Source organism: Gymnoscopelus microlampas (genome assembly GCF_963454915.1).
Source record: "Gymnoscopelus microlampas genome assembly, chromosome: 8".
Classification (NCBI taxonomy): Eukaryota; Metazoa; Chordata; class Actinopteri; order Myctophiformes; family Myctophidae; genus Gymnoscopelus; species Gymnoscopelus microlampas.
The window spans coordinates 5,554,958-5,582,208 of record NC_139945.1 but is presented as its reverse complement, the minus strand read 5'-3'; the positions used below and the strand labels follow the sequence as shown (position 1 = coordinate 5,582,208).

Sequence of the window (27,251 nt, the reverse complement as noted above, 5' to 3'; positions counted from 1 at the left end):
GAGACAGGCGAGCCCTGAGAGAAACCGCGTCTAGATCGATACCTATGAAGGTAGCCTGATGGGACGGAGTGAGCACGCACTTTGCTAGGTTCAGCGTGAACCCCAGGGAGGTCAGGTGCGACACCACCAGGTTGGTATGGTGGCACGCTTCCTGGCGCGAGGACGCGCTCAGCAACCAGTCGTCTATGTAGGTCGCGACGCGGACACCCCTCCGCCTCAGGGGAGCTATCGCTGCCTGAGTGCATTTCACAAACACCCTGGGACTTAGAGACATTCCGAAAGGAAGGACCAGGTACTCGTACACATGACCCTCGAACTCGAAACGCAGGAATTTTCTGTGCGGAGGGTAGATAGGGATATGAAAATAGGCGTCCTTGAGATCTATTGAGCTCCACCAGTCGCCCTGGCGGACCGTGCGTAGTAACGCTGCTGCCGTCAACATTTTGAACTGAAAGGTTTTCAAATACCTGTTGAGAGCTCTCAGATCCATGATGGGACGTAGCCCCCCTCCTTTCTTCTTGACGAGGAAGTATCTTGAGTAGAAACCTAGACGGCTTTCTCCCGGTAGTACTTCCCGCACGGCGTTCTTTAGCAGGAGTGATGCAATCTCCTCTCGTAACGTTACCGCCGCTTGGCCACTCGCGTGTGACAACAATACTTTGTTGGACATGGGTGGTTTCCTGGAAAATTGCAGCCTGTAGCCCCGTGCTATTGTACGGAGCACCCAAGGGTTGGCGTCGCATTCTTTCCATCGCTCGATGCGGAGCGACAACGGATTCGGAGGGGTTATTATTTGTGTCGGGTGTACGAGCGCCGCCATCTTTGTCGTGCTCGTTGGCTCGGCAACCCTCTTTGTTGTTACTCCTGAGTACGCATGCGCGGCCAGTGTGAGAGCCTTCGTCTTGGCTGTGCTTGTTAGCCTGGTTAGCATGCTTGGTGCTACATGAGGGCTCATGCGCGCGGCCATCTTGGAAGGCGTCACGTGTTCGCTCACAGCCAATGTGTGCGCCAACACGTGTTTCCTCAAAATGGCCGACTCTTGTGACAGAACAACAACATTGGGGCATAGTCTTAACTTGGGGCGTTTTGTGGACCAAGAAAAATTTTGGCGTGACCCGTGTAGGAGATGACGGTTTTGGCCCGCCATCTTGCCTTTGTTGTGTCCCCCGCTCACCAGGGACCCCTCGTGAGGGGTCCCTGATGAACGGTGGCTCATTAGTACTTTGGTTGTGCTTTGTTGTATTTTTTGGTTGTTTAATACAGAATCTGTTTTCATAACAACATTTTGAACAAATACAGCGGCAGGTGACACAGGAACATGCACATTCACAAAATCGTGTTTCATAAAATGTACATCTGGGTGTGTGTGCTTCTTTGCGGGGCTTCGGGAGCGATCGAACGCCGTCTCCACTCGCTCCGTCGAACATCTCCTCCTCTTCCTCGGTGAGCGTGGATGGAGGCCCGTGGCCACAAAATCCAGTCGAAAATCCCCCGTCAGGGGGGAGAGGGAACCGGGGGAGAAATTGTCCCTGCTCACTTGGCAGGGTTGGACAGTGTCATTTATTCTGCTCGGCGCGGCGACCCCTGTGACTGCCTCTCTGAGGCCGGTTGTTGGCGGGGCGCGCGCGGCCACGGTCATCGTCCCGACGTTCGCGCTGTTCGCCTCTGCCAGCGGCTGGTGGAGCAGAATGGGACTGGTTCTGGCGCGAACCGGTCTGACGGACCTGTGGCATCCTACCCCTAGTTGGCTGCCGCGAGGGACGGGTCTGGGGCCGAGAGAGAGGTGGTCCAGAAGGAGCCTGTAAACAGGACATGGCCGCCTCGTCCTGGGCTTTGCGCGTCGCGGTGCTTTCTTGGAGATAAACCATTGCGCCATGGAAGAGGTTGCCAGCGGTTATCTTAAGGTTCTGGAGGTGCTTTTTGTCGTCCGGGCCTTTGAAGGAGACGTGATCTAGCCAACGTCCTCTCTCGTGAGCGACGCACATTCCCATGACTCTACCGTTCCATTCTGTAGTATTCTTATTGAGGAGCATAATCTCCCGCTGGAGGCGCCGCATCTCAGCCAGTTGTTGTGGCGTAGCGGCGTTTCCCGCCTCCGTCATAAGAACCATCAGGGACCCCTGTAACAGAGCAGCAGCATTGAGGGCCCTGGCGCTTGATGTTGTTGCCTTGTAGACCGCCCTCGTGGCAGCGGATCCAGCAACGTCCTTCTCGGTGGTGAGGCACGGTGTCTCCTTTGTTGTAGAGAAGGGCGCCTTCTGGCTGCGCGGCTGGCTGTGCAGCATGAAAGTGGCCAAACTACGGTCCATGGGCGGGAAGGCCGAGAGGCCGAGTTCGCCTGCGCCCGCGCAGTCGATCTCAAAACGCAGCTTTTTTGGATCGGAGTCCGGAGCCAGAGGAGAGCTCCAAGACCCCGTGAGGCCGGCAGCGAAGCCCTTTGCCAGGGGAAGTTTACACTTCTTTGGGACCTTCTCCTCCACGGAGCCAAGTCCCTGCCACTCGGAAGCGCTGGCGGGGGCCACCTCGGCCTCGTCCGCGGGCCATCTGAGACCACATCTCACGGTGGCCAGTTTGTAGATCTCCAGCAAAGGAGCCTCGCTCATGTCGGGCGGGGGAGGTGCAGCTTCAACCTGGGCTGTAGCCGTCTCCACCATTACCGTAGGTACAGCATCGGCGAGTGGCGTTGCAGGTAGCGGTGGGCCGATAGCTGGGAGAGGAGGGCCGCGGTCCTCCGTCTCCAGGATGACGACCTCTCCGTCCCCCTCGACCTGGTCAACGACCTGGTAATCATCACCGTCGTCGTACTGTTCCACCTGGTAGGTGGCGAGGGTCTCGTCCTCACCGTCATCTCTGCCTGAGCACCCGCTCCTCGCCGGGGAAGAGTAGTGGGAGCTAGCTCGGTGAGGGCCGCCGCTGTGTTCCGCTGCGTTGTCTCCCCTCGTGGGAGAACGGGAGCGGGGACCGATTGATTTTAAACCAGGTCTGCGTCCGTCCCCTCCGTGGAGAGAGCGATCCGGTGGGTCCAAGGCCCGGGCGGAGCCGGCTGCTGCAGACGGGCGAGCCCGGCGAGAGAAAGCCTCCTCTCTGGCCGTGTAAGCGGCGGGCTGTCTGCGGGAGGAGAAGTAGCGGGAGGCCGCGTCGTACTCCTCAGGCTCCTCGTACGTGGTACGGGGAGGAACGTAGAACCTCTCGGCCTTGAACAGGCGATTCTGAAGCTCCGATGGGTGGAGGCTGGCACAGTCAGAGCACCTAGGAGGCTGCTCGTAGGCCGCGGCGTCCGCGTGGGCGAAACCCAGGCAAATGATGCAATGGTCGTGGGTGTCCCACTCGTCCAGCAGCTGGGCACAGGTGCGGGTGCTGCATCGGCGACGGGGGGGTAAATCCATGGCGGGACCCCGGTCGTGGCGATCCGTCGCGGTGGGAAGAGCACGCCGAGACATGCTGATGAAGAATGAATGAAGCCAAGCCGGCCGGCTAGGCTAAGCTAAAAAGCCGGTAGGCCTGAAAGCTAGTTAAGCTAGGCTAAGCTAGCTGCAGCGTCCGCTGTGTAGATCGAGGAAAAGAGTTTTCCACTCCGTGGAAGGGAAAGGGAGAGTAACGAGCTCCGGGGACTCTCGGTGGACTGAGAAACCGACTCGTCGCTGTCGAGATCGTCGAATTCCCCGCAGGCTCGTTCTGTTTTCGTAGATGTGATTGTAGTAGCTCTGTGTTCATCGAGGCAGAAGAAGCGAAAGAGAACGTAACTTCCGCTTTCCGGGTCCTTTATACCCTCGGGGGAGGGTTTTCCGGAAAGCGACTGACGGCCCACCGGGCCAATGAGGATTGGCCCGAGGGAGTTAATGTGAAGCTTCTGTATATCATCGCCAGGGGGCGCTGATCCCATATGTGAACAGTGAGAGAGCAATGTAATAAAACTACTGTCTCTTTCTTAGCTCTTGTTTTTCTTTCTTTCAATTTCTCTTTCTCCACTTATTATGACCTATTCTGCTACACTGTATGAAGGAAGACAAACAAAACTCTTATGCACCAGGCTGTGTACAACAGGGGTCTTCAACAGGGGGTCCGGGACCCCTAGGGGGTCCTCAGAGTTACTACAGGGGGTCCGCCAAATCTTTTTGTGATATGATATTTTTTTTTACATTAACCACTTGAACCCTAGCATCCCTTTTCTGAGGAGAACTTTAGCCAAAAATAGCAGATCTACAAGCTCAGCGCGAGGCGTTGTGAGCTTGTAGATCTGCTATTGTTGGCAAAGAGTTATAGGTGTAGAGGGAAAAAAAGAGCAGCAAAAGTTGATCTGAAACACAAAGAGATGAAGCAGGGGGTCCCTGCTTCATCTCTCTCTCAGCTAGGGGGTCCTTGGCCTGAAAACGTTGAAGACCCCTGGTGCACAAGATGTAACACTAAAAACAACCTTAAAGGCATATTATGTAACTTTTCCCTGTATCTAAATAACAAAAATAATTTGTTTTGGGGGCTACCAAAACAAACAGTGAAAACACCATACAGCGAGAGGGCCGTGTGTTTCTGCAGGTAAACACCACTGCTGGTCCAGACTACAGAGGGAAATGATGGGTAGAAAAATGATATATATTGTTTTGTTATGAAAACACAGGGCCACATGATAATATGGACCCAAAATATGCCATTAATATGCCTTTGAACCTTGTAGCGCTCCTATGGCGGTTTACCTTGAAGAAGCCAAACCACTTGTAGTTGTTGATGACCACCTCGAAGCCCTGGTTGTAGATGAGCGTGAAGAAGCCCGTGTTTCCCAGGTCGTCTGTGGCCACAGACAGCTTCTCCAGGGTCACTGTCACCATCTTCACACCGGTGGCTGCAGAAAACAGTAGGACAACAGTAGGACAACAGTAGGACAACAGTAGGACAACAGTAGGACAACACAGTGCATCAAACTGAGTTCATAAATAGCCAGGGCTGGGCGATATGGACAAAATCTAATATTGATATTCTGTGACCAAATAACTTGATATCAAGGTTCGAGGTTCACTTTATTTGTCTCCCATAGGAGAAATGTGTCTTGGGGTCGAGGACTTGAAAGCTGCAGTACAAAAACACAGATAACAACGCCTACAAAAGTGCTTAAAATGACATGTGAGAAAGCACTGCAATGCAGAATGCCCGCAACACTCCAGATTAAGCAACGGTCTCAAGGTGCGCGGCTCCACAATATCAGAGTGAGAAAATAGCCAGCACACAGAAAATGTCCTTTTCACATAGTTTTATTTACCTCTACACGCACAGAGCAGCGGACGTGCTTCAACTAACAGGTCTTAAAGGGATAGTTCACCCCCAAAATGACTTTTTTTCTATCTAGTAGTCACCCCATGGAGACTTGAATTCATGGATATTTTTTGTTTTTTTGTCGCATTCCTAAGCCAATAATTTGATGCCCGGCAGCGGGACACAAAGAGTCTCCTTTGTATCTCCTACCGGAACCGCTGCCTACCGGTCCACTGGTTGTTCTGTCGTGAAATGTGAAAAGGACATTTATTGTGTGCTGGCTATTTTCTCACTCTCATATAATGACATGTACACTAAGCGAGGTGAGCTAGTCACATACATGCATTCATCACAGTCATAATACTTATCACCTTACAGGCATATCGATATTGTGGCGATCATATCGTATTAAGATAATTTAAAAAAAAACGTTTTAATTTATCAAGCACTTTCAAAAGTAGCATATCTACAAGATCAAAACATGTCACAATGTGTTGAGCTTCAACTAGATCGGCTAGTCCCACTAGTCTCAAAAACTTTTAAACTATTTCTGATAATGGGGCTGAAGAGATTAAAACCAGGAAAAGACGTATCACAATATTATCTTACGCTATTCAACCATATCTAGTCTCATACAACAATATCAGCCCAGTTCTAAGTTGTCCTCATTTCACAGTAATTATATTTACCATGTCGGATTAATATATTTCAATTGTGAATGTCATCAACGCAAAGAAGAGGGTCATACAGCCTCAAAGACTAATATCACATCATGTGACCTTCACGCGATCTTAGATCACATGTCTGATGACATCTGCTGATAAATCATGTCTCACCTTCACGTGAGAGACTATCCACTTCCACATCATACACGCAGGAGTGTCACACAAAACAAAAGCAGTGAAAATAGCAGATCTGCAAGCTTGCAATGAGACATGTTGGGAGCTTGTAGATCTGCTATTTTATGTTTTTATACTAAAAGAAAGAAACTGTTGTGGACATACTAGTTTTCCCACCTGACAGCAAACATAAGAAAAAGGGACTATTGTATGTTTTCATCTGTTCCTATGTTTATTGTTAACGTTCTTTAAACCACTGGTTCTCGAAGGCATTCCGGGGACGTCTAGGGGGTCCTAGAAGGGGTGCTAGGGGTCCCCGGTAAAATTGAGACCTCATGTATTTGTCTTAAAACAATTTAACCCCATTTAATTTTCGGACCATTTGAAAATAGCAGAACTACAAGCTGACAACATGTCAACACACTGTGAGCTTGCGCATCATTTTAAGTAATGTTATTGAGTTGTTGACAAATCTTCTCTTAGAAAGTCTTGTCAGATTAGTTGGATTAGTAACGTTATGAACAAAATATTGTTTACACCATTGGTTCTCAAAGTGAGGTCCGGGGACCCCCGCGGGTACTTTGAGGCGGTTCCAGGGGGTCCCCAGCAAAATGATGGATAGGAACCAAATGGACCCTTATGTGTCTGTAACTCTGAGTGTACAAATGGAACCAAATTGGACCCATTTGGTTCCATTTGTACACTCTCAGAGTTAAATTAACATTGATTTTACAATATAAATTGGGGGTCCCAGGGATAGAAATGCCATTAAATCAAGGACCACCAGTTTGACATGCATTAGGGCTACGGACCCCCCGTAGCCCTAATGCATGTCAAACTGGTGGTCCTTGAAATATTTTTTTTTTTACCGTTAGAGCCGTAAAAATCTTCTCTTATGGGGGTCCCTGGCTTATATTTTCAAATGGGGGTCCGTGGGCTAATAAGTGTCAATTTGGGGGTCCTTGACATGAAAAAGTTTGAGAACCACTGCATGGTTTACACAGTAGCCTTGGATCAAGACCTAGCTCTGAAACATGACTGTCATGCATTTTAATGAGTCTGACTTTTGGCATCTCGATCATTTGCTGAGTCACTATTGTTCTCTCAGCACTCTATACTTGTGTGACCTTGTTGTTTACTGACTAGAGTTCATGTTTACTCTGCTTACTCTGATCTCACATGCTGGATAAGAGTGTCCAGCTAAAATACCTATACATATTGTAAATGGAATATGCTGTTTACCTTGTACAATGTGATGATCTTTCTTTTGTGTGTAGAGCACTTTGAGTTTGAGTTGCACTTAAGGTGCTATTATATAAATACAGATCATTATCCCATCAATATCATTCATTAGTATCATTATCATTACCTTCATCAGAGCAGTTGATGTCCTTGTCTCGACCCCCCTGGGACATCTGGAACAGCCAGGACCCCAACAGATCCTCATAGGTGCAGTTAGCAGGTGTGTCGCCCAGAGATCCACCAGGACACAACAACAATAACACACACAGCCACACACTGCCTGCTACACACACCCTCATGGTGGTAAGAAATAAAAACCTTTAAAAAATCTATCTACACACACAGGGATCAAACAAACAGACAAAGGAACAGAGACAGTCAACCAGACAGACAGTTATATGTGTGTTCTTCTTGTTACACAATGGAACCTGCTTCTGCTTCAAACTGAAAGTTTCCCCTCTGTGGTCACATGACCTGTCGTTAGCGTTGCCAGATTGTGTGAGAGAAATAAGCAACCAGGTCTAGGGAAAACAAGCTCAAAAGAAGCAACTTTTTATAGGGCATTAGGCCACTATGAGCACTTTCAACCTATATGTACTGGTATACATTGAATATAGCAGATGTGCTATTTTCAGAACAATCTTGGAGAAAAAAAAAACGTGAAATGTGGATTTTATTATTTTTTTACATTTTAACAACACAAATCCTGATGGGGGTCCTCAGACAAATACATATTAATTTGGGGGTCCTTGACATGAAAATGTTTGAGAACCACTGGTTTAAACAACATTATGAAACAAGCCCCACAAACAGCAACCACCATGATTTGTGTGTGTGGGGATCTCATTTTAAACAAGCTTAGTGCTTTGTGAGCCTTCCAGTTTAGTAGACCTTTTATTGTGAATCTGTACTTCCACGTACTGCTGTTCTCATGTCTTACTAAATAAAGTACATCAATCAAACTAATATTTACAAACAACTTTACAGAAAAACAAGCCCAACGTCGCTTATAATAAGCAGACATGGCAACGCTGCTCTGTGGTCATAATGATCTGTCGTCGCCTGCCCCTTCGGCGCATGCGCGGTTCCTTCTCCTCCTGACTTGAACCGAGTTGTACTTCGACGTACCGCGGTGTCGCGCGCCCCAAAACAAGCTCATCTACAAGCTCACAGTATCCTCACAACAAGCAAGTACATGTACATTACATGTATTCAAGTACTGTACTTTAGCACAGGGGTCTTCAACGTTTTCAGGCCAAGGACCCCCTAGCTGAGAGAGAGAGATGAAGCAGAAAAACTAAATCCTATCACACAAAGATTTGGTGGACCCCCTATAGTAGCTCTGAGGACCCCCTGTTGAAGACCCCTGCTTTAGCACAATTTTGAGGTAATTCTTTTCTTTACTGGAGTATTTCAAATTTCCAGTAGGTCCTATACTTCTCCAATATAGCCCTGAAACATGACTCTCATATCATGAACCATGGATAACTCCATCTCAGAGGCAAATATTATACTTTTACTCCACTCACTGTTATTTGAAAACTTTAGTTACTAGTTACTTTGCAGATTTGGATACATTTTCACAAAACATACATATAACCACTTCAGCCCCATTCAAACTTTGGAAATAGCAAAAGTTACACACATAACTGTCTAGTTGTCTGTTCCTTTGTCTGTCTGTTTGATCCCTGTGTGTGTAGATAGATTTTTAAAGGTTGTTATTAATGTCCATGAGGGTGTGTGTAGGTCAGTGGTTCTCAAACTTTTTCATGTCAAGGGCCCCCAACTTGACACTTATTGGCCCGCGGACCCCCATTTGAAAAGATATTCCAGCAGGCTCTAGCAGTGATTCGCAACCATTTTAATTTCGAGGACCCCCAGTTTGACATGCATTAGGCTACGGACCCCCATTTAAAAGGCATTTATATCTCTGGGACTCCAATTTATATCGTAAAATCAGTTTTAATTTAACTCAGAGAGTGTACAAATGGAACCAAATGGACCCGTTATAGGATCCATTTGGTTCCATTTGTACACTCTCTGAGTTACAGACCCATAAGGGTCCATTTGGTATCCATCATTTAGCTGGGGACCCCCTGGAACTCCCTCAAGGACCCCTGGGGGTCCCCGGACCCCACTTTGAGAACCAATGGTGTAGGTAGCAGGCAGTGTGTTGCTGTGTGTGTTATTGTTGTGTCCTGGTCGCTCTCTGGACTAAAACCAAAAAAAAAAACATCAACTAAAACCAAAACATTTTGGCTAAAATAAGCACATTTATAAATAACAAATTAGGTCATTTGTTTTTATAATAATAATTTAACAAAGGAATGGTTTTGGACAGCAACGCAAGGGATTGCATTTATATTCCTATGTTTTTTAATTGTTATTTGTCTGTAAAGCACTGGTTCTCAAAGTGTGGTCCGGGGACCTCCAGGGGTCCTTGAGGGAGTTCTATAGGAGGTCCCCAGCAAAATGGGGAACTCATTAAAACACTTTAACCCTGTTTCATTTTAATACAAATAAAACCCACATATACAAACAAAGAAGTCATTAACACAGACATGGGGCGAATCTTACAAGAAAAGAAAACCTTAAAAAGTGAACACAAACATAGTCTTTGTGTTAACTTTTTGTATATCTATCCATCTACCCACCCACCAACCTACATACCCACTGCGCACGTACACGCACGCTATTTTCAAAAGATGTTTATACATTTTGAACACTTGTGAAATAGGACATTCTGCATAATGAGTACTTTCTACTTTTGGTACTTTAAGTGCATTTTGATACCAATACTTTTGTACTTTTACTCAAGTAGGCTGCATGTGTAATTCTGGACTTTTGCTTGTAACAGAGTATTTCTACATTGCAGTATTGATACTTTTACTTAAGTACGAAATGTGAGTACTTTTGCCACCACTGCTACTGTGTAATGCAAGCGCGACGTTCGCTGGACTGGTTTACAATTAACCTAATGTGTGCTAGTCAAGGCAAGGCAAGTTTATTTGTGTAGACATGTTAAGAAGGCATCTTACATAAAGCATCACATGTTCACAAAGCAACAAGACAATGAGCATTAAAGGTGCTGTAAATGATAGTTCTTTGTTAGAGTAAGTGTAGCCCTATACTCTTTATAGAAAAGAGTGTTTGTTGTTTGTTCAGTAACACAGGTCTCCCCATCACAGTAACACAGGTCTCCCCATCTCTCCAGCTCTTTGTGGGAAATACATTTTCAGATTGGGATTACAATTTCATCCGATCAGGATAGAGAACTCAATAGAGGATACAAGATAAACAAGTGAAATTGGAAGTGATGAAAAAGAAAAAGAGTAGACAAAATTGGAAGAGGAACACTATAAAATGAAATTGGAGTCCCCGCTGAAAAAGTATTTTCTATTTACTAAAGCGCTTCAGAAACGGGCTGTTACTGACCTGACTCTATATTGCTATGGGATATGAGATATTGGAAGTCCTTGACTATCTCGAGTCGAGCAGGTAGTATAGCAATGGGTGTGTTACATGTACTCTGTGTTAAATGCCATTACTTTGGTTTTCTTGGCATCGAGCTTGAGGCCGATCTTCCTGCACTTCTTTTCTACTCTGCCAGTAGTTTTTCTGTGAATGTTGTTTTTTATTTATTTATGGAAATTATAAGATATTTTTTAAGTAATACTATCTAATAGAAATGTTTTTAATTGATGAAAAGTTGTGATTTTTGCTGTTTAAACTTTTTAAATCTTTTGAAAAATAGGGGATATCTCTCGCGACCCATAACAATTGGTCCGTTACCCAAAGATGGGTCCTGACCCACTGTTTAGGAAACTAGTACCAGAGTGCCTATAGTCTTCCTCTGTACTCGTTTTGTATCCCTGCTTTGTATCCTTGTTCTATAACTGTATTGCAATATGTTCAGTAGTATTTAGTTTTAATGTTGTCAAGGACTGAGGATGTAAGCCTTCATACACTGGGAGAGGGGCCTGTCCCCGGCTCCTGGGGTCCCGGTCCAGAGCAGAGGCCCCTACCCTCTTCAGAGCCACGATCTGCCCGACTGCCATGCACTCAGGGCGAGACTTAACGATTCTGTGAGTTTTCTGAGCAGAGCGTCTAAAGCAGTGGTTCTCAAACTTTTTCATATCAAGGACCCCCAAATTTATATATATTTGGCTGCGGACCCCCATCTGAAAATATGTTGTGCCAGGGACCCCCAGAAGCAAAGATTTGTGTTAAAATGTTCGCTTTAAAATATCTATATTCAAAGATTTGCACAAATCTTCAAGATTTTTCAAAAATAGCAGATCTACAAGCTCATAGCGCGGCACTCGGTGCCGCGCTATGAGCTTGTAGATCTGCTATTTTTGAATAGCCAAAGTATAAAAGCTTAAAATTATTGTGACGCTATATTCACACATTTTGCTGGGGACCCCCTGGAACCCCCTCAAGTACCCCTGGGGGTCCTCGGACCCCACTTTGAGAACCAATGGTCTAAAGGTGACTCTCCACCAAACAGACTACTTCAGACTACTTCAGATGCAAACGACTGGTATAGTCTGTTGGCAAAAGTTGGCATTTAGTTCAGCAGAAGCAGTCGGCCGATGTGCACATTGTTGTGCTAATGCGTTATAGATGGCAGGCTGGCCTGCCAGTGTTGCCAGGTCTGCTTATTATAAGCGACTTTGGGCTTAAAGTCACTTGTAAATATTCAAAGTTGCTGGTTGCTTTTGTTTGGGCTTGTTTCTGAAGTGTAGTTGCTTATTTGGGCTTGCTTTCAATATTCCTTTTGAAAATTGCTGATATAATAGGGCTCAAGTGGTGAAACTGGTCGCTTCTTTTGGGCTTGTTTTCATAGACCTGGTTCGCTTGCTTCACTCACAGAATCTGGCAACACCGAAGCCAGCTTGGACCAAACCTTTACCCCCCCTCTCTCCCCCCTCTTCACTACCCCACGGCTCTACCAGTCGGCCCAAAGACTGAACATGCTCGGTTTGTCATTGTGGGGTCGATAGAGGTCTGGACTCGATGGAACGACTCTATCCGACAACAAGTTGTCGGCAGCAGACGCTTTCCAACGCCTCCCGCCGCCGAGTCGGGACTAAATAGTTGAGGAGGCCTGCCTTAAGACGGGTCTATAAGATGGTGTGCGCGTGTGTGTGCGTGCGTGCGTGCGTGCGTGCGTGTGTGTGTGTGTGTGTGTGTGTGTGTGTGTGTGTGTGTGAGTTAAGTTGTATCCAGGGTGAGAGGTCTGCACTTAAAAGGCTTATTTTAGCCACTGGACACTTTAGGGAAGTAGCGGCAGCTCTATAATCACCATAGTTACCGTGGCAGAGTCTGACTCATCTGCTTGAAAGACCGTAATAAGCACTCATCTGAAGATGTGCAGGGACTGAAGAGGAATTAGTCATGTGGCTTCATTACTGCGTGTGTGCGTGTGTGTGCGTGTGCGTGTGTGTGCGTGCGTTCGTGCGTGCGTGCGTGCGTGCATGCATGTGTGTGCATACAGTATGCATATGTGTAGTAGCCTAGGCCTACAGTATATGTGTGTGTGCGCATATTTACGTATACATCTGTGTTTGTATGTACTGTATGTATGTACTGTATGTGTGCGTGCGTGCGTGTGTGCGTTTGTGCGTGTGTGTGTGTGTGTGTGTGTGTGTGTGTGTGTGTGTGTGTGTTTGCAACTTTGCATACAGTATGCATGTATGTGTGTATGTGTGTATGCCACGGGACTAATAAAGAGTGTGGGACAGAGACAGACAGACAGAGGGGTGATGTTGTGTGCGTGTGCGTGTGCGTGTGCGTGTGCGTGTGCGTGTGCCTGCGTGTTTGAGACATGAGGGATGAGGGTATGAATGTTAACAGCTTGGGCCCAGCGATGCTTCCTCTAGCAGTGACTCATTGAATCCCCCCGTTTCCGTCTTCATAATGGTTCCCACTTCTTCTACTGGCAGGAAATTAAAGAGCTCACTCGCAACGCATTCCTGCAACGGCTGCACCCTCACACCTGTTCTCCACTTCACTCTCTATCTCTGTCCTTATACCACACACACACACACACACACACACACAAACACACACACACACACACACACACACACACACACACACACACACACACACACACACACACACACACACACACACACACACACACACACACTAACACTAATTTTGTTTATCTTCTCTCACACAAGCTCAGTATCTGGTACAGTATATGAGTCTATATATATAGTATGTGATAAGGAAGAGAAATTGCTGAAAAGGCAGTATACCTGTCCCTGCGTGTGCGTGTGCGTGTGCGTGTGTGTGTGTGTGTGTGTGCGCGCGCGGGTATGTGCGTGCGTGTGTGCGTGTTCTCTGGTTTGTGTGTGTTCTCTGTATTCCATGCATGACTCCTCCACCATATTAAAAATTCACTTCCCTCTCATGGTGGCAGTTCCATTTACTCGGTCGTTTGTCAGAATCTGCCTGTCAGTGGCAATGAATGAATGTAGAAAAAGCCAATATAGACACGGATGCACAAGCAGCTGCTGCACACACACCTCCTCATTGACTTGAAGTCAATGACGAGCATATATTGAAGGATCTAATCTGGAGAAATGATTGCTAAACTGGAGCAATTATTTTTGATTTCTTGTCCACCTTTGGAGTTACATACATTTGTAATTGTCAGGAAAGAGAAGAAAGATAGAGATAAATAGTAAGAAATATTAATAATAATAATGTTCAAATATCATATTATAATAATGCTGTCGGGTGGAAACCTCATAATTATATCAAAAGTAGCAAAAATAGCCGATATACAAGCTCAACATGTGGCTATATATCTGCAACGTTTTTGTGGCGCTGTGCCTGTGGTATGATCAAGTAGGGCATTACTTTACAAAAACATAGAATATGGAGATAAGAGGTTTCTGCCCGACAGCAATGATATAATATTCAAATATGTTAATATATGGGGTAGCTATAGCTCAGGAGATATATACATATATATATATTATATCAACACCTCCTCCCCGCTTCCATTTAGTCTTTGCAGTCTCGTAAACGTGTCCAAAATCAAATTAGTTGAAGGATATCTGGCTTACTGCTCATCAGAAATCAGAATTCAAATCATGTTTGAAACATATCTAAAACAAATATTTCCGTGAGCGGACATGACAAACAGATGACGGCTTCCTTTCTCGCCTTTCGGGAGGTGTAGTTGTATATACTGTTAACTCTGTATACTGTAGCATTCGGAGATTGTGGAATAGCTGTCTGGCTACGCGAGAATAGGTCCCAATTTGAGTCCCTTCCTAGAAGTGTACCTGAGTCGAAAGTACAATATTGCAATTTGAAATGTATAGCGGAGTGAAAGTAATGAACTTGCAAAAAAATATGTATATATAGAAAAAGAAAAAGACAAAGTAATACTCAAATGAACTTAAGTGCAATACTCAAAAAATGTACTTAGTTACTGTCCACCATGCTGACTGTATCTTGTCATACAATACAACAGATAAATAACCCAGGCCCTTTTTGTGTTATCCTTTTAGCCTTAATGTCTTATACTGTACCACGTGCTGTTTACATTTCTGACTAAAGTAATTCCTGAACGTCATTGCTGGCACATGCCCAGCACATTATAACACAGCTCATTCACCTGGAGTTGATTTGACCTGCTAATATTTAATTAAATACTGTAACCGGTGCAACCTTAAATCATCCGTCTCCTCACTTACGTACAGCCACCAACCACGGCCATTTAGCTCCATGGATCCATTTATCACATTACATTACAGTCATTTGGCAGACGCTTTTATCCAAAGCGACTTACAATAAGTGCATTCAACATAGGTAGGGAACGAAACTACTAATCACCAGAAGTCTTGTTCCTAATGAAGTGAATGAAGTGCTGATGGAAATGGACTGCAGACAGCAGAACCCCAGGCTGTGATGGAAATAAAACCCACTCTAACAAAGTCACACTTGGCCCTGCAGGCGTTTCACTGCTGATTAGATATCAAACACTTTGAATACATTTATATTTACTAGGCCGCACCGGCCTACGATGCAGGTTGGGAACGCATGCCTCACCTGTTTATGCAATATCCGTTGTACTTGTTGTACATGTTGTACTTGTTGTACTTGTTGTACTTTCTTGTTGTCAGAGCACCCAGTACAGTACCGACTAATAAACGCAACCCATCAGTTTTATCAGCTCTGGTCAACCGCTGGCCCGACCGAATTCCCACTCGGCAAAACACACCCCACGTCATCGGCGACACGCGCACCGAGTTTGAAGTCAATCAGTCGCACGCACGCACGCACGCACACACACACACACACACACACACACACACACACACACACACACACACACACACACACACACACACACACACACACACACACACACACACACACACACACACACACACACACACACACACACATTTGAAATATTAATTTATGTCCACATAATAAGAAGTACAGGATGTACAAAGGACATAAACACTGCCAGTGCAGTCAGATGAAGGGAAAACAGCCAGTTACAAAGTGCATGTAAAGCAGAGCATTGCTACATACAAAACAAAGGATGGCATACTTGTCGAACACAGCGGACAACAATCATGGGTAAAGGAAGCAACGCCTCCTCCAAATTGAGCGGCTTCCTATAATAGCTGATATTGAGCAGTACCTTGCTAATTGTTTAGCCCTCCTTTTGGAGAGGCCGGCCATTTGCAGGCCCCTCACAACCAACTTGTGCACGTGTCCTAGACTACCAAAGATAAAAACCAAAAGTTTACATCTGTAGCCTAGCTGAGAAATGGTCTACTCTAGCTGATGATATTTTAGCACTTTGGTTAGGAAGGCTTCCTCTAAGGCTTAGAGGAAGCCTTCCTAACCAAAGTGCTAAAATTACAGCTTAGAGTCTAAGCTGTAATCAAAAGTACAGCCGACCTCGAGAATGAACACTTCCCTATGGGGATGTCAACAATGACATCAGGGGTGTTAGCTGAAATGTTATTGAACACAGAATCATCGTTACACAGGTTAAACATGCTCGGCTTCACAGTGGAATGCTTAAACAGCATGATGGAGGACCTGAAAATAGAAGTGATATCTTTAGATATCAAATCCACTATTCTGTCATGCCTACTTTTGTAGAGTCCCCTGTATACATGGCATGTGGGACATGGTTTCAGCTATTTGTTCATGACCATGATGTATACAGTGAGGAGCATGGTTGCCTGGAAACCAGATGGAGAGGTTAAGTTTAGATGGTAAAACCTGCAACCTCGCTTTCAGAGTAAAGACAACAATGCATTCGTCTAAAGCAACATTTTTGAGCACAGAGTGCGAGACAGAATGGTCCGCAGCAGGGAGACATGCAGTCTTCCCTTGCAACCTCAGTTCAGTCCAATGTTGCCGCTGCCTTTGCTGTTGTGCCCATAAGAGGCGACCTCGGGCATTAGTCGGGAGAGCGACTGTCTAGCTTTCCACTAGGCACACACACACACACACACACACACACACACACACACACACACACACACACACACACACACACACACACACACACACACACACACACACACACACACACACACCGCCAATGGGTTGCCATTTCACTCCTCACCTACACACATTTTATATAAGTCCCATCTGACAACATGTGATTCACACAGGAACACATCCTATTTATATAGTATGTATGGTACAGGTATGGCGTGGTGTGACTGTAGAGTGGGTGGGCGATGTCATTTGGCATGAGGGGGGGGTGGGGGCGTGGGGGCAGGGGGAGGGTAGCAGAGTGGGGTAAAGCAGTGTTTCCCCACAGGTGGGCCATGAGGATATTGCAAGTGGGCCCAAAATAATTAATATTATAATAACAATAATAATAAGATAAAAAAAACACATTTTTGGTGAAGTACTCCTATGGGCTCATAAAACCTTGAAAAAATGTGTCCTCATTGTGATACTGATAAATATGAAACTTTAAAGTATGTGATACACAAAGAATCCGTAAAAATGTGAAGAAGAATGCCTAAACACCCTCCAGGTGCTGGAGAAGTGGGATTCTCTGGGATTGTTTGTACATTAATTGTAAGAAAAAAATACATCAATGCGGAATATACACATCTATTACAAATTACATTACATTACATTACATTACAGTCATTTAGCAGACGCTTTTATCCAAAGCGACTTACAATAAGTGCATTCAACATAGGTAGGGAACGAAACTACTAATCACCAGAAGTCTTAAGTGCATTTCCTGTAAAAAACAAGCAACCAAGAGTATACCTAGCGCTATGGTAAAAGTGCAATATATCAGCTAAATACTTTCATAAACACATGAGATAAAATAGCTAAATCAAATGAGCACGAGCTAATAGATCCAATACAACAATACAACAATAGTTCCTACAACTAGTTAACAACAAGTAGGCCAGGCAAAGAGGAAGGGTAGTGTTTCCTGAAGAGGTGGGTTTTCAGCCTGCGGCGAAAGATGGGCAGTGACTCTGCTGTCCTGACGTCAGTGGGAAGTTCATTCCACCACTGTGGGGCCAGAACAGAAAAAAAGTCGTGACCGTGTCGATCGACCAGAAGGACCGTTGAGTGGCGAGGGAATCAGTCGCCCCGAGGTGGCAGACCGGAGTGGTCGGGCAGGGGTGTGGGCATTGACCAAAACCCGGAGGTAAGAAGGAGCTGTTCCTTTCACTGCCCTATAGGCTAGCACCAGGGTTTTAAACTGAATGCGAGCCGCTACGGGGAGCCAGTGCAGAGAACGGAGAAGGATAGTTGTGTGAGAGAACTTGGGGCGGTTGAACAAATGAAACCTAACAGTGGTCAGATGGGAGGGCCGTGCATACTTTCAAGATCCAGAGAATGTTGTAAACCTGTGTCATTGTAGATTTCTTTGGCTATTTTTTAAAAATCGTGAAAATGTGTGCAAATCTTTGAACATATATATTTTTCAAAGGGATTTCTAACTCAAATCTTTGCTTCTGAGGGATTCTACAAATGTCTTCTAAATCATAACAGTTTTTTTTTAAACATATGTTTCTATATCAGTGGTTCTCAAACTTTTTCATGTCAAGGACCCCCAAAACGATATGTATTTGGCCGTGGACCCCCATCTCAAAATATTTAGTACCAGATAGGGACCCCCAGAAGCAAAGATTTGAGTTAAATATGTTAGCTTAAAAACAATATATATTCAAAGATGTGCACACATTTTCACGTTTTTTCAAAAATAGCAGATCTACAAGCTCATAGCCCGACACTCGGTGCCATGCTATGAGCTTGTAAATCTGCTATTTGTGTATAGCCAAAGTATTAAATAATGGTTAAAGTGGTTGAAATCTAAAATGACACAGATGCGTTCCCAGATTAAATGGGTTAAATTCTTATTCCTTCATCCCAATACTGCAGGCACAATGATGTCACTAAGAACAACTGTCATCTGCTTATAGATCAGTGTTTCTCAATGTCGGGTTTGGGGACTACAAGGGGTCCAAATGGAACATTTACAGGTCTGTAACTTACAGGTCTTACAGATCTGTAACCCATTTGGTTCCATTTGTACACTTTCAGAGTTAGATTAAAAGGGATAGTTCACCCCAAAAAATACTGTTTTTCTATCGATTAGTCACCCAATGGAGACTTGAATTCATGGGGTTAGGGTTATATTATCTACAAGCTCACAACACGTCGTTGTTACCTAGTAATGTAGAGTGTGTGCGTGTGCGTGCGTGCGTGTGTGTTTGCGCCCGTGTGTGTTCATGCCCCTCGAGGCTCCTTTTGATATAAACGTGTTTTCTTCCTGCCAGTCATTTCCGCTTCAGCAGTTTTAGCGTTTTCTTGCCAGGCTCCACTCACCTTTTTCTTCATTCTTCCATCTATTGTCTGACTCTGCAGTCGTAAGTGTTTTCACTCTGTGAACGAGAAACTAAGTACATTTACTCAAGTACTGTGCTTAAGTACAATTTTGAGGTACTTATACGTCACTTAAGTATGTCCTTTTTTCAATACGTCATATTTATACTCCAATAAATCTCAAAGGCACATTTTGTACTTTTTACTCTACTAGTTACTGTGCAGATGTCGATTATTAGAACACATTAACCGTAAGCCCTGTTTTAATACATGGCTTTAACAGTAGCCTACTTGTATCAGCGTATTTCTACTTTGTGGTATTGCTACTTTTACTTAAAGGACGACTTCACCCATTTTCAACCAATCTTCATATAAAAGGTCCTCACTAATACTCATGATAAAATGGTTAAAACAAAATCTACTCGGTCTGTGTCTCAGAGGTGGGCTCTGGACAGTTCAGAGTCCCGTCTACCAGTGACATCATCGATGGGGAATCCAAGCTAATAGAAACTGCAGGCTTTCTATTCCTGGAAAGTTGCAATGCAATAATAGAAGCCATTGTTCTTGTGTTAATAAAAATCTAAATAAAAAAAAATGAAATCTTGTTGAAAAAAAAAATCATGCCTAACGATGATGTCACTGGTAGACGGGTTTCTGGACTGTCCACAGCCCTCCTCTGAGACACAGACCAAGTAGAAAAAAATGGTACCATTTTATCATGAGTATTAGTGAGGACCAATTATATGAAGATAGGTTGAAAATGGGTGAAGTCGTCCTTTAAAAAAAAAATCAGGGTACTTCCTCCACCACTGTCCTTTTATGCCTTCCTAAATTGAATAAAGGAAATATGTTTGTGCTGATTCACAGTGCTGTGTCATATTGCTTTCATGTTGATTCATGGAGGACTGAGTGGTCTGAGGAAGCACGCCTACGCTGAGACCCGCAAGTGTCCATTTAGACTCTTGTGATAAATGTATATATTTTTTTACTCTTTTCACTTCAGTTGTTTTATTATATTGAGACAAACACCCATAATGTATAGGTGAGCTATATCAGTGGTTCTCAAACTTTTTCATGTCAAGGACCCCCAAATTGACACTTATTAGCCCGCGGACCCCCATTTCAAAAAATATGCCAGGGACCCCCATAAGAGAAGATTTTCTACAGCTCTAGCAGTGATTCTCAACCATTTTAATTTCAAGGACCCCCAGTTTAACATGCATTAGGGCTACAGACCCCCATTTAATGGCATTTCTATCACTTGGACCGCAATTTATATTGTAAAATCTATGTCAATTTAACTCTGAGAGTGTACAAATGGAACCAAATGGACCCATTAGGGTCCATTTGGTTCCATTTGTACACTTTCAGAGTTACAGACCCATAAGGGTCCATTTGTTGCCTAATCTATCATTTAGCTGGGGACCCCCTGGAACTCCCTCAAGGACCCCTGGGGATCCCCGGACCCCACTTTGAGAACCAATGAGCTATATACTGCAAAATCCAGTGTCAATTTGAGTGTCAATATATTCTATATAAGCATATTTGGCTTATATAGAATACAGGGATTTCATTCATTCCCTGCATAGTAAGAATGAAACAACACTGGCGCTCGGGTGGCGCAGTGGTAAAGACCCTGAGGTTGTGGGTTTGAATCCACCGTAGTGCATCCGGCTTTGTCGGGCGTCTACACAAACTCAATTGGCCCGTGTTCTGGGGAGGGCAGCCGGGAGGGCTGGGGGGGGCACCTGTCAGCGGGGAGAGTTGGGCGGGAGGAGCATGACGAAGGCTCTACATCATTGTTTCTCAAAGTGAGGTCCGGGGACCCCCAGGGGTACTTGAGGGGGTTCCAGGGGGTCCCCAGCTAAATGATGGATAGGAACCAAATGGACCCTTATGGGACTGTAACTCTGAGAGTGTACAAATGGAACCAAATGGACCCGTTAGGGTCCATTTGGTTCCATTTGTACATTGATTTATGGTTCCATTTTAACATTGATTTACAATATAAATTGGGATCCCAGTGATAGAAATGCCATTAGGGGTCCGTAGCCCTAATGCATGAGAAACTGGGGGTCCTTGAAATAAAAACATTTACGGCTAGAGCCGTAAGAATCTTCTCTTATGGGGGTCCCTGGCTTATCTTTTCAAATGGGGGTCCGCGAGCTAATAAGTGTCAATTAGTGGGTCCTTGACATGAAAAGGTTTGAGAACCACTGCTCTACATGGTCCTGGTGGGGGCTCCTAACTGCCAGGTGAGTCAGTAGGATATAACAGCCAGCAGTGATAACACAGACATGTGTGTGGCGAGGAATTAATTGGCATAACGACTAAATTGGGGAGAAATAATTGGCTACTCTAAATAAATAAAAAATACTGTAGCAAGACCTCCCAAGGGAATCATATGGAAACAGAATCCACAGACTGGTACAGTAGATGCTGGGGTGGTAGATGGCACAGCAGCAAGATGGCAGACAGGCAGAGCAGCAACCAGCAGAATGAGCAGTAAGCAGGAATGTTTAAATAGCCCTCCCCAATAGGATGAATTGTGAATGTGACTGATCACCTGACCAGGACTGAGCGCTGGTCTGAGCTGTCTGCCTAAACTTGCCCCGCAGGCGTTGCATCATGTAGTCTACAGCAGGGGTCTTCAACAGGGGGTCCGGGACCCCTAGGGGGTCCTCAGAGCTACTACAGGGGGTCCGCCAAATCTTTGTGTGATATGATTTAGTTTTTTTACGTTAACCACTTGAACCCTAGAATTCCTTTTCTGAGGGGAACATTAGCCGAAAATAGCAGATCTACAAGCTCTCTCTCAACGCCTCGCGCTGCGAGGTGTTGAGAGAGAGCTTGTAGATCTGCTATTTTTGGCAAAGAGCCTATATGTGTAGAGGGAAAAAATAGCAGACTAAGTAAAACAAAAACTTTAATCTGAAACAAAATTGTATACAATATAGAGTAGGGGGTCCCTGCTTCATCTCTCTCTCAGCTAGGGCGTCCTTGGCCTGAAAACGTTGAAGACCCCTGGTCTACAGTATTGTAACATATTGGGGAACAGTGTTTCAGCAGTCTATTAAAAAAATACCCCAAAATGAGCTTTGTCCTGGTTTGATTGGTGGAACATTTTTGTGTTCTTGACATTTAACCTTTTCAAGTAGTTTTTTTCCCCCTAATAAAGTTGTTTTATTTTGTTTCTGTTTTTTTTAGGCCTATTTAGAAAAGTTCCATAGAAATTGTATGTATTATTAGCATGTTGAACGCACTGACAGATTGAGAGAGATGCAACAGCAAAGTCAATCCTAGTTTCTTTTTTTTTATAATAATGATTTCAGTAATGACTCCAATGTACTCTGTGGTACACTTACACAATGCTTTATCAATGGCAATGAAACAAAATGCGACACTTTTTTTGATTCAATAACACCATCTCCTTTCTAAAAGCACAGCACCGCTGTGTGGGGAGTTCAGAGATCAGAGGGTTGTGTTTACATTACGTGCCGTTAACGTGACGTAATGTTTGATCTATATAGGGTTGATTTTTCACCTCAAATAAAAGCATCAGCTTGTATGAATGAGGCATCATCATTGATGTGAAAGATTTACAGGCTTTGTCGTCACACCCCGTGTGTGTAGAACCTCCCTAGTCATACTATGTAACTTTGCCCTGTGTTTTCATAACAAAACAATATTATACATTTTTGGGGCGGTGTAGCCGCCCCCTATAAGTGAGTTTTGGACACCGACCAAAAAATGTGTGTACCCCCTAACCCTTCCATTGTTAATGCAAATCGATACTTTTTTCATATCAGCCAATCACATTACAGCTAGTGTCATCACCACTAACTGTAATGTGATTGGCTGACTTTGCAAATTCAGGACTGTGATTGGCTAGCGAAACACATGACACATGTGCAGCCCTATGAATAGCAGTATGGACAGTCATTTATCCTTTTTTTAAAGTGAGTCATGTTGTGATGACCACACACCGCCCACTTCACACTGGGTGTGATTTTTTTACCCATCATTTCCATCTACCAGCAGTTAGTTATCAGCCACTGGAAGTGGCTGATAACTCATTGCCTTTTCGCTGTATTTTGTTTTTTCAGCGGTGCAACCGCTCCTATATGAGGGTTTAGGACCATCCGTGGTGAAAGTTTTTCTTTCCGTCGTGAAAATTTGTCTTTCGCTGTGACGCCATGCTGTGGAAAACACGCCCATAGGCTAAGCCTTGCAGGACGTGCTGTGATTGGCTAGCGAGACACATGATGAAATTAACTTCAAACTTCGCAGACGCGCAGTGATTGGCTAGCGAGACGCATGATGAAATTAATAATAATGTAAAAAATGTAAGCACGTCACTTTGCAGGACGTGCTGTGATTGGCTACCGAGATGCATGATGAAATTAATAACTCATAAATATCACCGCTCACTTCACACTGGGTGTGATTTTTTCACTGTTGTTTGGCAGAAGGGGACGTATCTGTACCTTTTGAGAGCTTCCAGCCAATAACGGCACAAAGGTGTGTCCAAAAAGGGTTCTGTTTCAAACTCCCGTGTCTCACATAGAGAGAGAGGGAGGAGGGCCAAGTTTGAATCCTTGTTTACGATCAGAAAGGAGTTACATAGTACACAATTTAAGGTCTGCCTGGAGCTGGTCTAAGCTAACTTATGAGCACAGACACAGACCCAACAAGGAAGCTCTAGCCTATACCCCCACCCCTAACCCCGACCCCCAGCTAGAAAACCAATACAAATAACAAACATTGTTTCCAAAGAGTTTTAACCATTATATATATTCTCACATTGTACAAAACCGAATGGAAATATTAAATATATAATTGAATATCAACATAAACCAACTTCCATTATCACATCTATACAGAATCATTACATTCTACAGTTCTGCACATCAGAAGAAAAAACAAAATACAAGAAAATAAAAGTTTAAAAAAACGTATGAACTTAAAAATATAATGTAGAACTATGGAACAACCACCCAGGCAGATGAACACTACAGGATCATAAATCCTTTACAGCATTAAGCCACTAGATGTCGCTCCTTTATAACACCAGCAAAAGCAGCCATCAGTAGTCTGCGATGGCTGCCTTACAAGAATTTATTTAGGGTAAAAAAGTACCTTATTCAGATGGGTAACAGCTTATGGCTTAAAGAGGTAAACAAAACACAAATTATGGAGTTTTGACTGAATTATTAAAATGATTATTTCACAATCCCATTTATAATTTGTTTTCATAAAATAAACATGTTATCCAGCCTTTAAGTCTCGTTAGCCAACTTTGCGAGAGCAAGCAAGGTGCAATGACAAAAGGCATCTCAGGAAAATTATTTCATCCCCCCTTTTGTTACCTAAAAAGTTCAAATAGTTTATTTCTATTAGATTCAAATAGTTGTGAGGCTGCCTAAATGCGTGTAACTACTAAAGATCTGGTATGTTCATCCAACCCTACTCATAAATATATTGTTAGCACTTGAAACCATTAGGAGACACTATATAAAGTTGGCACTGAGTGAAAGAGGATGACAGCACAATAAAATGAAGCCTGGATGTGACATTACAGATTAAAACTCACTGCAACATCGAACATCAAAGTGTTCATTGATCCATGTGCACACTCTCAGAGTTAGACGTGACTCATGGAAATAAGTAACACATGGATAAATTAACACTGAGGACCCTATTTTTTCCAGGTCTTATGTCTTAACTTAAGACCTGGATGCGTGGCCAATGCTGTTTCGCTAAGGATGGCAAAATGCCTGAATTGGTCATGGTGCCATGGTGTGACTAATTCATTCAGGGCCGTTTACCGCATGGCGTCTTGGCGCAAGGCGCATTTTACCGTCCTCAAAATAGCGAAGCAGCATTGGCCACGCCTCCAGATCTTAAATTATTAAGATGTGCAAAATAGGGCCCTGAGGATTTAACTGTATATAGGAACAGCCCTATCAAAATGCAGGGTTGCATTGTGACCTCCCTCAACAGTTAGCCTAGCAAACAAACAAAAAGAGGGTTGAAACCTAATGATGTCCAGTAAACGTTGGGATATCTGCAAATTTTCAGGACATTTTGGGTGACTCGTGTAATATTTCTTAGTTAGAGCAGTTTCCCCACAAAATGTCAGAATGCAAATAAAGTGGCGGTTGACAATTATTCTGGGTTTAATATTAGTTTTGCAGCTTGTAGCATTGTTGTTCTTATTGAATCAAGTTTGTTTTTCTCTTTTCAATTTGGTGAATCCAAAGTCATTGCTCCAGTGAATTCAACTGTTAAATGGGGTGTGTTGAGATCGTAGGCTGTGTGTGTGTGTGTGTGTGTGTGTGTGTGTGTGTGTGTGTGTGTGTGTGTGTGTGTGTGTGTGTGTGTGTGTGTGTGTGTGTGTGTGTGTGTGTGTGTGTGCGCGCGTGCGTGCGTGTTCATTCATTTATATGCAGATGAACCGCCTTTGTCTAAAATGACTGAAATTTGCATTCAAGGCCCATCACGACCTCCTCGACGTTTGTGGAAAAAAAAAAACACAGAGCACAACATAATTGTATGTTTGCTTACAAGCTTGTTAATTAGTCAGTACAACAGACTTCAACCATTAAAACAACATAAACCTTGATCATCTCAAGTTGGCAGAAAGAATGTAAACTTCTATTATAGGCGACATTCAAATCCTCCTTGACATCTACATAACAATTCACTGGAAATAAGAGTGTCATTACGTTTAGATTTAGGGGCAAATGGGGACGTTTTTGTTTCTGTTTATGTAGTCGTCAGACACCCATACATAATCTATGAAATACAGGCAATCTATGCAATAAGTTAGGGTTCAGTTTATTAATAAATACAGAAGGGGAGACATTTTCTTATTAACTGAAGCCCTGTATGCCCCACATGCCCTTTAGCTATTTTTGAATATTAAAAAAAGAGATTTTTTTTTTTACAAATGTTGACATATTTGCCAGGGATGCCAGGGTTAATGGGGTTAACATCCATGTTTAATTACATTTTAAAACTGTGATATTATCAGACAGTCTGCATTTCCCAACAGCAAACGCATGTATATATTTCAATCTGACCAGAAGCTGGGATAAAACATGTCCCCACCGGCCCTAAACATGAATGACAAGAGGGGGGATGTCAAAAGCAGAGGCATGGATCCTCCCCAGCAAATCACACCCTGAATACAGTATAAATCCATATTATGTATGACTTGGTAAAGAAAGCAACATGTCGCTGTTGTTCTGCCTGGCGTCTCTCTACGGTGGGTTCAGAGTGATATGGCATGATGTCACAGTGGTGGCTTTATTCTCTTATCAACAGTGACCGTGGAATGGATTTATGACACACATTTCACAAACCCCTAATATAGGTCATATTTACCAAGGAAATGTTGCCTTTAGCCTGTGCTCTCTATATAAAATACTACTGCAGCCCTATCAACACAGAATGACCTATTTAAATGCTTCCACTTGAACATAAGCGCTGATAAACTCTGAAACTATCTTGTCTATGTAAATAAGACAGCCAACCTCTGATCAATAACAGAACATCCATGATTATTTAGTTTGTTCAGTATAGCATCTGTTGATTGTTTGTAATCAATACTTCTCCACCAGTATTGGGCAAGTTACTCGGGAACAGTAATAAGTTACTAAATGCATTACATTACCCATTACTTGGTATCAAGATTTGGTATCAAGAGTACCTCTTTAGATTACTATATTTTGCAGGTACAGGTTACGTCATTTTGAGAGAAGGCACATGCTTGAAATGAACAGATCTATAAGCTAACACTGTGTCACATCGCAACGTGTTGGTAGCTTGTAGATCTGTTCTTTTTAAGTATGTGACTACCTCCTACTATAGAGCATAATTTATAGGCTTGATAGTCTGTCTTGGTCAAAAATAAACCACGTTGATTGTTACTTAGTAACTCAAAGTTACTTGGATTATTAACTGTGATATTATTACTGTTTTGGCAAATGTAATACGTTATACTGCTCGATAATGGGGACAGTAATACTAATACAGTATATTAGTAACTAGTTACTG

The 27,251-nt window shown here is 43.8% G+C and overlaps 1 protein-coding gene across 1 annotated transcript in view; it reads right to left on the bottom strand.

Annotated features, from left to right (window-relative positions):
* ctsc (cathepsin C) overlaps nt 1-7,774 on the bottom strand; it is a 30,038-nt gene extending 22,264 nt beyond the window's left edge. Inside the window, exons 1-2 of the mRNA XM_084064131.1 lie at nt 7,453-7,774; nt 4,692-4,837 (exon numbers count right to left, since the gene is read on the bottom strand). Coding sequence (XP_083920257.1) covers nt 4,692-4,837; nt 7,453-7,624 — 318 coding nt within the window. The 5' untranslated portion in view covers nt 7,625-7,774. The remainder of the gene's footprint in view (nt 1-4,691; nt 4,838-7,452) is intronic.
* Nucleotides 7,775-27,251: the final 19,477 nt, after the last annotated feature.